The 10,763-nt window shown below is 29.0% G+C and overlaps 5 protein-coding genes across 5 annotated transcripts; 2 read left to right on the forward strand and 3 right to left on the reverse strand.

The window, feature by feature from the left end:
- Positions 1–376: 376 nt before the first annotated feature.
- Positions 377–1,953, reverse strand: Cox10 (Cytochrome c oxidase assembly factor 10). Its single transcript, XM_027349847.2, has 2 exons — positions 956–1,953; positions 377–890 (listed from the first exon to the last, which is right to left on the reverse strand). The coding sequence occupies exons 1-2, from the start codon at positions 1,857–1,859 to the stop codon at positions 475–477; spliced, it is 1,320 nt and encodes a 439-aa protein (XP_027205648.2). The 5' UTR covers positions 1,860–1,953; the 3' UTR covers positions 377–474.
- An 81-nt stretch (positions 1,954–2,034) lies between these two features.
- On the forward strand, positions 2,035–2,895 carry Arpc3A (Actin-related protein 2/3 complex, subunit 3A). Its single transcript, XM_027349849.2, has 2 exons — positions 2,035–2,606; positions 2,675–2,895. The coding sequence occupies exons 1-2, from the start codon at positions 2,237–2,239 to the stop codon at positions 2,893–2,895; spliced, it is 591 nt and encodes a 196-aa protein (XP_027205650.2). The 5' UTR covers positions 2,035–2,236.
- APC10 (anaphase-promoting complex subunit 10) lies at positions 2,447–3,900 on the reverse strand. The gene has a single exon (XM_027349848.2). It carries the CDS (start codon positions 3,820–3,822, stop codon positions 3,106–3,108), a length of 717 nt encoding a protein of 238 aa, XP_027205649.2. The 5' UTR covers positions 3,823–3,900; the 3' UTR covers positions 2,447–3,105.
- Positions 3,901–5,596: 1,696 nt separating this feature from the next.
- On the forward strand, positions 5,597–8,583 carry LOC113799255 (uncharacterized). Its single transcript, XM_027349860.2, has 4 exons — positions 5,597–7,410; positions 7,482–7,599; positions 7,664–7,814; positions 7,874–8,583. Exons 1-4 carry the CDS (start codon positions 5,663–5,665, stop codon positions 8,410–8,412), a joined length of 2,556 nt encoding a protein of 851 aa, XP_027205661.2. The 5' UTR covers positions 5,597–5,662; the 3' UTR covers positions 8,413–8,583.
- A 4-nt stretch (positions 8,584–8,587) lies between these two features.
- LOC113799239 (calcium-independent phospholipase A2-gamma-like) lies at positions 8,588–10,714 on the reverse strand. The gene has a single exon (XM_027349844.2). It carries the CDS (start codon positions 10,316–10,318, stop codon positions 8,636–8,638), a length of 1,683 nt encoding a protein of 560 aa, XP_027205645.2. The 5' UTR covers positions 10,319–10,714; the 3' UTR covers positions 8,588–8,635.
- Between the last annotated feature and the right edge of the window lie 49 nt (positions 10,715–10,763).

Genomic DNA, 10,763 nt, shown 5'->3' on the forward strand with positions numbered 1-10,763 from the left:
ACACCTTTTTTTTCAAGTTGAACTAATGATGAAAAGAGATATTTTTAATGATAATAAATGTATATAATTAGTTAATTACGTAATTTATCGTTATCATTATTTATTAATCTGAATGAATCCCAAATAAATAAATAAAAATAACTTACCCAAATGGTTAAATTGATGTGCGTTTTTTTTTCTACTCCGTTAATGATTTTTCTTTTTGCCTTTTTAAAAAAAAGATAAAATTTATTAACTGAAATTCAAAACGAAAAGTAATTTTTTTTTCTTGCAGAACATGATCCGCCATCTATAAATCAGAAATATCATAAAATTTTTTTGAAACTAAAGCTTTTCGGTGCCAGGATTCACATTTAAATTAAGAAAGAAAAAAAGATTCGGTTTGATTCATTTAATTCAATTTATTTACAAATAATAAAACAAAAAACAATTAATTTTCCTTTAAAAAAAATTTGATCAAAACAGACAATTTATTTATTCAATCACCGATCTATTGATTTTCTTTTTGGATGATTTTCTATTTTTCGATATAACCATCAATAACATAATAACAGGTAAATAAATTAATGAATATAGAAATAATTTTCGTGATGTTTGTGATGATGGTTCTTTTTGAAATCTATACGAAAGATAGATAAGATATAAAGAAAATGGTAATGAATCGATACCAAATGACCAATGTGTCATTTCGGTGGCACACATTGCCGTTGTATAGCCCAATAATAGGATTGAATGTCGAAATGCTGTTTGTTGACATAATTTTGGATTAGTAACGGACATCATACGATAACCGGCACGTGCATATTCATGACGCATATTCCATGAAAGTGCATTAAAATGTGGAAATTGCCACGAATATAATATCAGACCTAATAAAAGTGATGGTAAATCTGTAGGAATAGAAAATTTGTTTGAAATTATTCTCATAAGTATGTTATGAATCATTGAAACAAACCAATAAAATTATTGACAGCGGTAAATCCCATGATTGGTGGAATAGCACCGACAATTGCACCGATCCAAGTGTTAACGATATGTACACGTTTTAATGGTGTATACATGAATGAATAAAGACAAAGATTAACACCACCTAATAATGCTGTCAATGGATTAACATAGGTGGCTAATATCGTAAGTCCAGCAGCACCGGTAATCGTAGCAAATGTTGCCGCATGTAATGGTGTTAGCGAACCTTTAACCAATGGACGTGCTTGTGTTCGACGCATTTGTGAATCGAATGGTACTTCAAGAAAATGATTCCATGCAGCTGCCGATCCTGATGTTAACGCTGTACCGATCAAAGTTGAAATTAATAACATTGGATTTACTGTTGATTCAATGGCCATATAAGAACCGGCCAATGTTGTCAATACAACTAGACCTGTTAGCTTAATTTTAGCTAATTTTGAATAATCATTTAAAACATTCGATATTGTTAATGGTGGAATATCTTTCCATACATTTTCAATATTGGTTAATTGATTTTTGCTTAATGATTTTGAAAATTCAATCGATAATTCTTTAAATCGATGTTCATCATATTCAATGATAGATGTTGGTGATGATTTAGGCAGTAAATCTTCAGTTGTTGATGTCGGTGGCGATGTAGATTCATCATCTGAATGTATCAATTTAGTTTGTTGCTGTATCGAAGATAGAAACCTTAGATTTGAGGCAGTTTTATATGGACCATTATGGTTTAAAATCACAATCGATGTATAATTCTGATGATAATTAGGATGATGATGATGGTGATGATGGCCAGTTACAAAAAATGGATAATTTGTAATTGTCGAAAATTTATTGCCCACATTTTGATGACCAACTAATGATCCAATTCGAACAAAAAATTTAAACATTTCCTAAAAAAAATCTTTTAAAACATTCTTCAAAAATGAATCACGTTTTTTTTCTTAAATTCTTTCGCACAATTCGCAAAGGCAAATTGAATGTCACTATTTTGACTGCAGTGGTTTAATGATAAATAAATAGGTGCTCATCACGAATGATGATGTCAAGTGAGCGCCGCATCACATTCAGTCATTCATAATAAAATAAACATATTAACCGCCTCGCCTCATTATTTATATTATTCTGTTTTTAAATCAAAATCATAATTCAATGAATTAATAAAACAAAATAATAATCTTTTCAATAAATTTTAAAAAGAAAAAAAAACATCAAAGGCAGCTATAAATCAACGATTACAATCAAAAATTTCATCTAAATGATTTAAATGAAAACAATGCCTTCATATCATTCAAAATTAACATCCGATCGTTCGGTTGGTAATATGGCATTATTACCATTTCGAACGAAATTTCGTGGTCCAATCATATCGAATCAAATGATAAATGGTAATGGTATGATGATGATGACCAATGGCCAAACTGAACCATCAATGGATATAATTGATGAAACATTATTCTATTTTAAACCGAATGTATTTTTCAAAACATATGAAATACAATCAAATGCTGATCGTGTATTAATCTATTTAACATTATATGTTATTGAATGTTTAAAAAAATTACAACGTTTAAATACAAAAGAACATGCTATTGCTGAGATGCATGCATTGGCCATTTCACGATTTGATATACCAGGTATGAATGATAGTCATTTTCTCTGATGAATATTTTAATTATTTCAACAACAACAACAAAAAAAACAGGTGATCCAGGATTTCCATTGAATGCAGTGTATGCAAAACCAACGACAGCTGAAGAACAAGATTTAATGCGTCAATATTTATTACAATTACGACAAGAATGTGGTTTTCGTCTTGCTGAACGTGTTTTTGAAACCGATAATGGTAAACCATCCAAATGGTGGCTTTGTTTTGCTAAACGTAAATTTATGGATATCACATTGACCGGTAATATTCCCAAATGAAAGTATATATGATTACAATAATGGAAAACAATACATGTTTGAGTTTTTTTTCACTGTATTTATTATTATCAAATCTTTAAAATGTAAAGTGAATTTTTTTTTTAAATTTACACACAACTCACATAATATGATGATGATTATGATTTTAGGAGGAATATTATAAATAAAATAAAAAAATTGATCATTTTACAAAAAAAAACTTATCGATGATTATCGTAAACATGTATGTTCCCAGAAACGTATCGTACGAAAATCTTGTGGTAATTTTTTCACAGATAATACAGTATCTTCGACAGGTGAATTAATCTTTATTTGACGAATATGTGTGTCACGACCATTCTGATGATTACCAAGTACGGCAATCTGTATGAGAAATGCACGTATTGGATGATCATCAGCATCACGTAACGGTATTGTTTCCCATCCACATGGTTCAATCAATTCGACTAATGCTACTTCATGTAGATCATGAAAATGATTACCTGCACGAACGGATATTTTATTCGGCGTATATGATTCATCCAATTTATAATCGGCAAATATTTTAATCTCACAAACAGTTGTTTTACGTCGAAATTGTATATTGACTAAATGCGGTTGTACACCATCCGATTGCCAATATGTATCTTTACAATTATCACGTAATTGTTCAACACCAAATCCCGGTTTACATGATGATAATGACCATACTGCTTGCGAACCAATTTCACGAACAACTGATTTCTGTCGTTTTAGATCATTATTACCATTGTTATTAGTATTATTATTTGTCGAATCTTCATCACTACTGTTCAATTGATCGACATGCATCATTGTTGTACTTGTTGATTGATGATTTTTATTATTCTTTATTAAAGATGATGATGATGATGATGATGATCTTGATGTATTGATTACATTGATTGTTGAACGATTTAAATTGCTCATTTTTTTAAAAAGAATATTTTCTTGTTATAAGAAAAAAAAATTCAATTTTCAACGAACAACTCGTTCTATTTTAACACATTTGTTTTTCTTTGACTATTTTAACATATTTTTGGCCAATTGTAAAAAAAAATTTCAGAATTTTTTCCAATTTGTAAACATTGATTTGTTTATCTTTTCTTTTTTTTACAAAAACCTTGAAAATGTTAATTTTTTTTTGTTTTTTAATCAACGGATACTAAAAAAAACTTAACAAAACAATATTTCTTGTCAATGGTTACGGATGGTTTGTTGGTAGAGAAAAAAAACCAAACCATTCATATGTTTTTTTCCTCGTTCATTTCGAAGTTAATTGTCATTGTAATCAACAACAACAACAAAAAGTGGTACATTTTTTTCCTCGTATATTTTTGTTGTTGAATAATTAACCCATATTAATTATACATTGAAAAAAATAATCAATTATGACGTGAAAGAATTTCTTCTTTCTTTTTTTTCCATTTTAATCAAATTATTTCAAAATGTTTCCTGTACGCAATTTTTTTAAATAGAACTTTTCCGTTCGATAAATAAATGAATATAAAATGGCAACAATTTATAACAAGTTTTGTTTGTTTAAAAAAAAAAATTTCTTTAAAAATCAATATTATCGTCAAGGTAACCTGTTGGTAAAAAAAAGAATATGAAAAGAAATCAACATTAAAGATATTCCATTGGTTTTATTGACAAGTTTTTTTTAATATTTGTATTATTAAAATAACATTCGTGAGAACCAAAAAAAAAAAAAAAAAAAAAAAAAAATTACATTGGTGATTGTCATCATCGAATTTTTTTTTTTCGTGGTAATCGATTGATTTTATGACGTAATAAATCAAGCACAATTGCATTGATCAAATACCAATCAAAAAACCGTTTTTTTTCATTGCTCAAAACTCGACAAATATGCAATAAAAACTTATCATCATTTAGATTCCATGCTTTCATTTGTTTGCTGGTGTGGTTGTCATTGGAATTTTTTCATGCTAAATTTCTAATCGATTCATTTATATTTTCAGTGATATTTTTTTTTGTGATCAATTCATTAATTTGACAATTATCGATTATCATTATTGAATTTTACAGTGAAAAAAAAAACTTTTTCTGATGACTCATCAATGTCACAATTACATGACACATGAACGGAACTAACTAAATAATTTCAATTTATCTCCAATCAATTATCTACAAACAAACAAACAACTTCAATCGTTTCAGGTGAAAAAAAAGAGAAAGTTTTAAATTTTTTTGTTTTGTGGATTAACTTCGATAAAGTGAGAGAGTTGTTGTTGAAGAGAACGAAAGAAAAAACAATCAACGACCTCGTTTTGATTCATTGAACAAATACGAAGAAATCATCGAAATTTTCTTCTTTTTTTTTGTTGATCAAGTACGTGTTTTTGTTGTTTCATTTTCACAACGTATACTTTTGTCCTGTTTTCGGTCATTTCAAAATAAATTAGTCAACATTTCTATTCATTATTGTGATCATCATCAACAGAATAAATATTTTTAACGAATTTTTTTCCTTGTCATTCTGTGTTTATTTTTTTTTCCAAAAAAATAAGGTTAGTTTTGACTATTTTTATAAAATAAACTATTAATTAATGACTAATTTTCATTTTTTTTCTTCAATATGATCATCAATTTATGTGGATAAATTTCATCAACGTTGACTAATCTCATCGTTAAATTAAATTTTTTTTTTCAATATAAAAATCTTTCCTCAAAGTGTACGTTTTTTTTTTTCTCTAGAATTTTTTTTTTACCTCTATACATATGTTTGATATACACAATAACGGCGACAATGTCAAACATTAGTTCGACAAGTAATGAAAATAAATTGAATTCAATCATTAATTCGAATAATAAAACAACGATGATTTCATATGAAAATCATAATAATGAACATCGTGATCATGGTAATGATGATATAAAATGTATTTCAAACCTAAAACATGATCATATATCACCTGTCATCAATGATGATGATGATCAAAAATCATCAAATGAAATGACATTGAAAACAATAACGAATCATGATCCTTATATTCATCATGGCAAAAATCGTTCATCATCAATGATCATTCCAAAAGATCGTTTAAATAATGAAAATAAATCTATCAAAATGAATCATCAATCAATAATTAATTCATTGATAGATTATCGAATCAATAGTAATAATAATAATGGTGCCTTATCGATTCAACTAATCAAAAAATATAACAATGGTTTTACCATTTTAGACAATAATAAAAATGTCTATGATTGGACCGTAGAGGATGTTGGTTATTGGTTAGAAATGAATGATTTTAGCGATTATCGACAATTATTCTGTGATCATCATCGTATTGATGGCCGTGTATTGATTAATCTAACTGCCGACGATCTCCGTTCAGATCCATTGAATATACAGATTTTTGGTGATATTAAACGATTTTGTTTAGCATTTGATCATCTACGATCTGTTTATTTAAAATCATCAAATAATTTGACGGAAGATTTTAGTAAAAATCATCATATAAAATCAACCATTTCCTCATCAACGAATCGACATTCGTTAGTGCATGCGAAATTTTCCAATGGAAGCAATAAATCTACAAACAATCTATTATCGAAACGTTATTCTAATTATTCAAAAGATCATCAACAACATAATCATCAACAAAATCAAGAGGATAATATTTCGAATGAATCCTCATCAAATACGACATCATCAAATAATTCATATAAAAATGAAAATGATCAGGAAATGGAAACGTCAACAACGCATAGCCATGGTGATAATATTGAACATTTACAAATGTTTAATAATAATAATGATTATGAACATAATAATCGAATGGCTATGAATGAACAAACAAATCTAGCCATTTCATCAAATTGTTCATCATCAGTTTCATCATTTATATCAAGTTCATCGAAAACAAGTAATCGATCTGATGAAGACTGTGATGGGAATGATAACGATGATGATGAAAGTCATTCACTTATCAAAAATAATCAATTAAAATATCGAAATAATCAACAGGTACGTATCGTTCCGCAATTAACAACGAGCAATGATCTAGCTCAGATGATTGCTATTTCACATCCTGGTCAACAAAATCAACAGCCAAATATGTCAAAATCATTATCATCAGCTTCAACGATGACAGTCAAGAATCGAAATTCTAGTCATCATCAACAACGTAATAATAATCATCAAAATACTTCTAATCATTCAACGTTGGAAAAAAATCATCAAAAACATCATCGTAAACATCGTCGTCATCATTATCACCATCATCATCATCATCATCATCGTCGTGAAGTTCGACAAGAATCTTGGAAAGCATTGATCGCTTTAATTTATTTCTTTTCATCAACATGGGTAACAGCAATCGTAATGGTTATTGTACATGATCGTGTACCCGATATGGATACTTATCCACCATTACCGGATTTATTGCTTGATAATCTTCCATTGATACCATGGGCATTTGGTATGGCCGAAACATGTGGTCTAATTTTGTTTATCATTTGGGCATTAATTTTGATTTTCCATAAGTATCGGTATGAAACAATTTTCTTTCATCCTTATGTAATTTTTTACGATTCAAATTTTTTTCTCATTGATTAATTAGCTTTATTCTTTTACGTCGAATGTTTTCATTATTTGGTTCGGTATTTATGATACGTTGTTTTACGATGGTCATTACATCGTTATCAGTACCGGGTCGTCATCTTCAATGCAAAGCACGGGTAAATGTTCTACACAATGATAATAATGATGAAAGATTAATCTTGTAATTAATTAATTAATTAGCCATATGGTACATGGACTGAACGTTTACATCAAGCATATCTAATTTGGCAAGGTGGTGGTATGGCTTTACAAGGTGTAAGAACATGCGGTGATTATATGTTCAGTGGCCATACAGTTGTATTGACAATGCTTAATTTTTTCGTAACTGAATGTATGTTCCAACAATGTTTTGAATTCTTTAATGTAATTTTATTTTTATTTTTGTTGTAGATACACCGCCTACTCTATATCTAATACATACAATGTCCTGGGTACTTAATCTATTTGGCGTATTCTTTATTCTAGCTGCTCATGAACATTATTCAATTGATGTATTCATTGCATTTTATATATCTACTCGTCTATTTCTTTATTATCATACATTGGCCAATAATCGAGCTTTATATCAAAGTGATCGCCATCGTACTAGAATTTGGTTTCCATTATTTTCATTTTTTGAATCCGGTGTATCCGGTATTGTGCCGAATGAATATGAAATACCATTCAAACGACAAAAAGATAAACTAGTTAATTATCTTTCGGAAAAAATTTGTGAAACATCATGGATGCGATCAATATTCGATCAAGATTATGATGATATTAATGATATTGATAATGATGACGATAAACAACCGGCATCAGATTGGCCATCCGATCAATCTGATCATAGTGATAATCCATTAATGCAATCCACATCATCATCATCATCATCGTCATCGCCATCAACACAGCTTCGAATGGCTCAAAATTCGAAATTAAAGATTCAATGATAATGACAACACCATCTTCCATCCTATTCTATTATTTGTTGTTGTATGTTTTTTTCTCCACAAATTATACTTTGATAAATGTTTCTAACTATAGTTTTGAAAAATTTGTAATTAATATTTACTTGTAAAGATAATTGTTTTTCAATGAAAATGTTTAAAAAAATAAGATAATTCAAAAAAAAAAAGAATTTTATTGATAACAATTCTATACAACTAATCAATCTTAAAATGGTCGATATACTTTTGATTGTAGATTGATACGATCCTTGAACAATTGATAATATGATCGTTGTATTTTAAGTTGTTCAATTGCCGTACGAAATTTATGATCATTTTTACGTAGATAAATTTGAGCATCTTGTTTCATTTGTTCCAATTTTTCTGGTCTATTTTCATCGATTGTTGAATAATCGGTAAGCATTGGATTCATACGATAATATACTGGATCTGGTAACATATCCTGCATTAATCGATGTATCATTTCAGTATCGGTTGCAGAATCAATAAGTCGTAAAATTTTATGCTTTAAACTGGATAACGTAACATCTTTATTATTATCGTCAAGTTCGATTGTACGATTAGATGGTGGTTGATATCGACCACTTCCTAACGATATAACACATTGTATTGGTTCGTTAGGCCATAATAATTTAGCTTCATGTAATGCTACAGCTGTAGGATTATTCAACAATATACCACCATCCTGATGTACATGTTTATCAATTGTAAATTCTTCAAAATAACCAGGTGCTGCTGATGAAGCTCGTACTGCTTCCCAAATTCTATGTTTAGAACTACCATCAAAATGACTTAATGGTTTTGCTGAAGGATGAAGTTCATAATTTCGAAACAAATATGGTTCTAATGTAGGTAGATTAACAATAGCCGATATGGCAATCATGTGTGGACAATCAGAACTTTTTTTCGTATGAATCAATTTAGTATCACCGTAGATTTGTTTGAGAATTTTTTCATAAACAGTTGTATCATAATAGGCATGTGACCATAATAAACGACTAGTACCACGAAAAACATCAGTTTTGAATAAATATGAACTAACTTGTCGATAATAGGAATCACATTCATCGATCGAAATACGTAATGCTCCAAGTAACATGGCAATAATAGATCCAGTACTAACACCACAAATTAAATCAAATATTTTATGTATCGGTTGACCATATGATTGTTCGATTTGACGTAATATTTCGATCACCAATAATCCACGTGTTCCACCACCATCAATACTCAATACTCGTATACCACGACCTTTAGGTGGATCAGCATGTCCTAATAGTGATAGTATTTGCCGTGAATTTTCATTCACGAATCTATGATAATTTTTATGCAACGATCTGGAATTATGAAGAATTTGTGGACTAGAACCATTTTGTTGCTTCGGTGATTTCAACCGTTCTAATATAGATTTTCCATTCAACATGAACTGTGAAAATTCCCTTATTTTCAATAATTTTTCAACAATATTTTTACGAACAGCTACATTTGTTGCTTCTGGATACATTTGAAGATGATCATAAAGTTGTTTTAAACGAATATTGAGAGAAATTACGTTCGGCAATGTTGTTATGAACCATGAATGTTTCAATGAAAGAACCAATTGCTCGGTACGTTCGATTCTTTCGTTTTGCGATAACTTTTTCACTGACAACAATTCATCATTAGATGATTTTTGATTTGATTTTTTATCTATCACTTTGTTTTCGGTGACCGAGCTTACTTTTTTGTCTTTTGTGACCGATACTGAAGCCATTGGTGGTGTGATATTTTGCGAAGCATTTTCAGTTTTAATTTTGATTTCTACTGAATATATTTTATCGGGAAACGATTTCAAATATGAACGTAAATTTTTCAACGAATTCGTTGTTAATGGTATAATTGATTTCATGTTGAATGAATGAATTTAAAGTTGGTTTTTCAAGTGAATGAGCTTTCGATCATGAAGAATTATTCGTTTTTATAACAAAAAAATAAAATAAATCATCATAATCATCATCACAAGTTCATGTTTTTACAAAAGTTTAATGGAATGCTTTGCAGATGATCCGGATTTCAGTTATAAAGCCAAATATCATTATCACCTTTTTTTCTGATTGCCAAGTCATATGATGAAATGCGCATCACAAATATTACGATTTCTACCAATATATCCGACGTATAAATACAATCAAAATTATTAACCTTGAAAATGACGTAGTAAATTGGAAAAGCCCTTTTTTTTGTTGCTGTTTGTTTTATATTAATCATGAATTGTCATACGACAGATTTCGATAAATTTAAAAAAAAAAACTTGTGACCGTTATTATCTTTCTTTATTATTAACATAACGTAAA

This window comes from Dermatophagoides pteronyssinus, unplaced genomic scaffold (genome assembly GCF_027571235.1).
Source record: "Dermatophagoides pteronyssinus isolate colony J.1.1.1.1 unplaced genomic scaffold, Derpt_VIB-CSIC_2022.12 sq0006, whole genome shotgun sequence".
Classification (NCBI taxonomy): Eukaryota; Metazoa; Arthropoda; class Arachnida; order Sarcoptiformes; family Pyroglyphidae; genus Dermatophagoides; species Dermatophagoides pteronyssinus.

What these genes read in the sequence shown, in the direction of transcription:
- Cox10 (XM_027349847.2), bottom strand. Translation starts at nt 1,859, where the DNA reads ATGTTTAAATTTTTTGTTCGAATTGGATCATTAGTTGGTCATCAAAAT. An exon ending in CGCTGTCAATAATTTTATTG is followed by an intron (nt 891 to 955) that starts GTTTGTTTCAAT and finishes CTATTCCTACAG; the next exon opens with ATTTACCATCACTTTTATTA.
- Arpc3A (XM_027349849.2), top strand. Translation starts at nt 2,237, where the DNA reads ATGAAAACAATGCCTTCATATCATTCAAAATTAACATCCGATCGTTCG. An exon ending in TTCACGATTTGATATACCAG is followed by an intron (nt 2,607 to 2,674) that starts GTATGAATGATA and finishes CAAAAAAAACAG; the next exon opens with GTGATCCAGGATTTCCATTG.
- APC10 (XM_027349848.2), bottom strand. Translation starts at nt 3,822, where the DNA reads ATGAGCAATTTAAATCGTTCAACAATCAATGTAATCAATACATCAAGA.
- LOC113799255 (XM_027349860.2), top strand. Translation starts at nt 5,663, where the DNA reads ATGTCAAACATTAGTTCGACAAGTAATGAAAATAAATTGAATTCAATC. An exon ending in TTGATTTTCCATAAGTATCG is followed by an intron (nt 7,411 to 7,481) that starts GTATGAAACAAT and finishes TTGATTAATTAG; the next exon opens with CTTTATTCTTTTACGTCGAA. An exon ending in ATCTTCAATGCAAAGCACGG is followed by an intron (nt 7,600 to 7,663) that starts GTAAATGTTCTA and finishes TTAATTAATTAG; the next exon opens with CCATATGGTACATGGACTGA.
- LOC113799239 (XM_027349844.2), bottom strand. Translation starts at nt 10,318, where the DNA reads ATGAAATCAATTATACCATTAACAACGAATTCGTTGAAAAATTTACGT.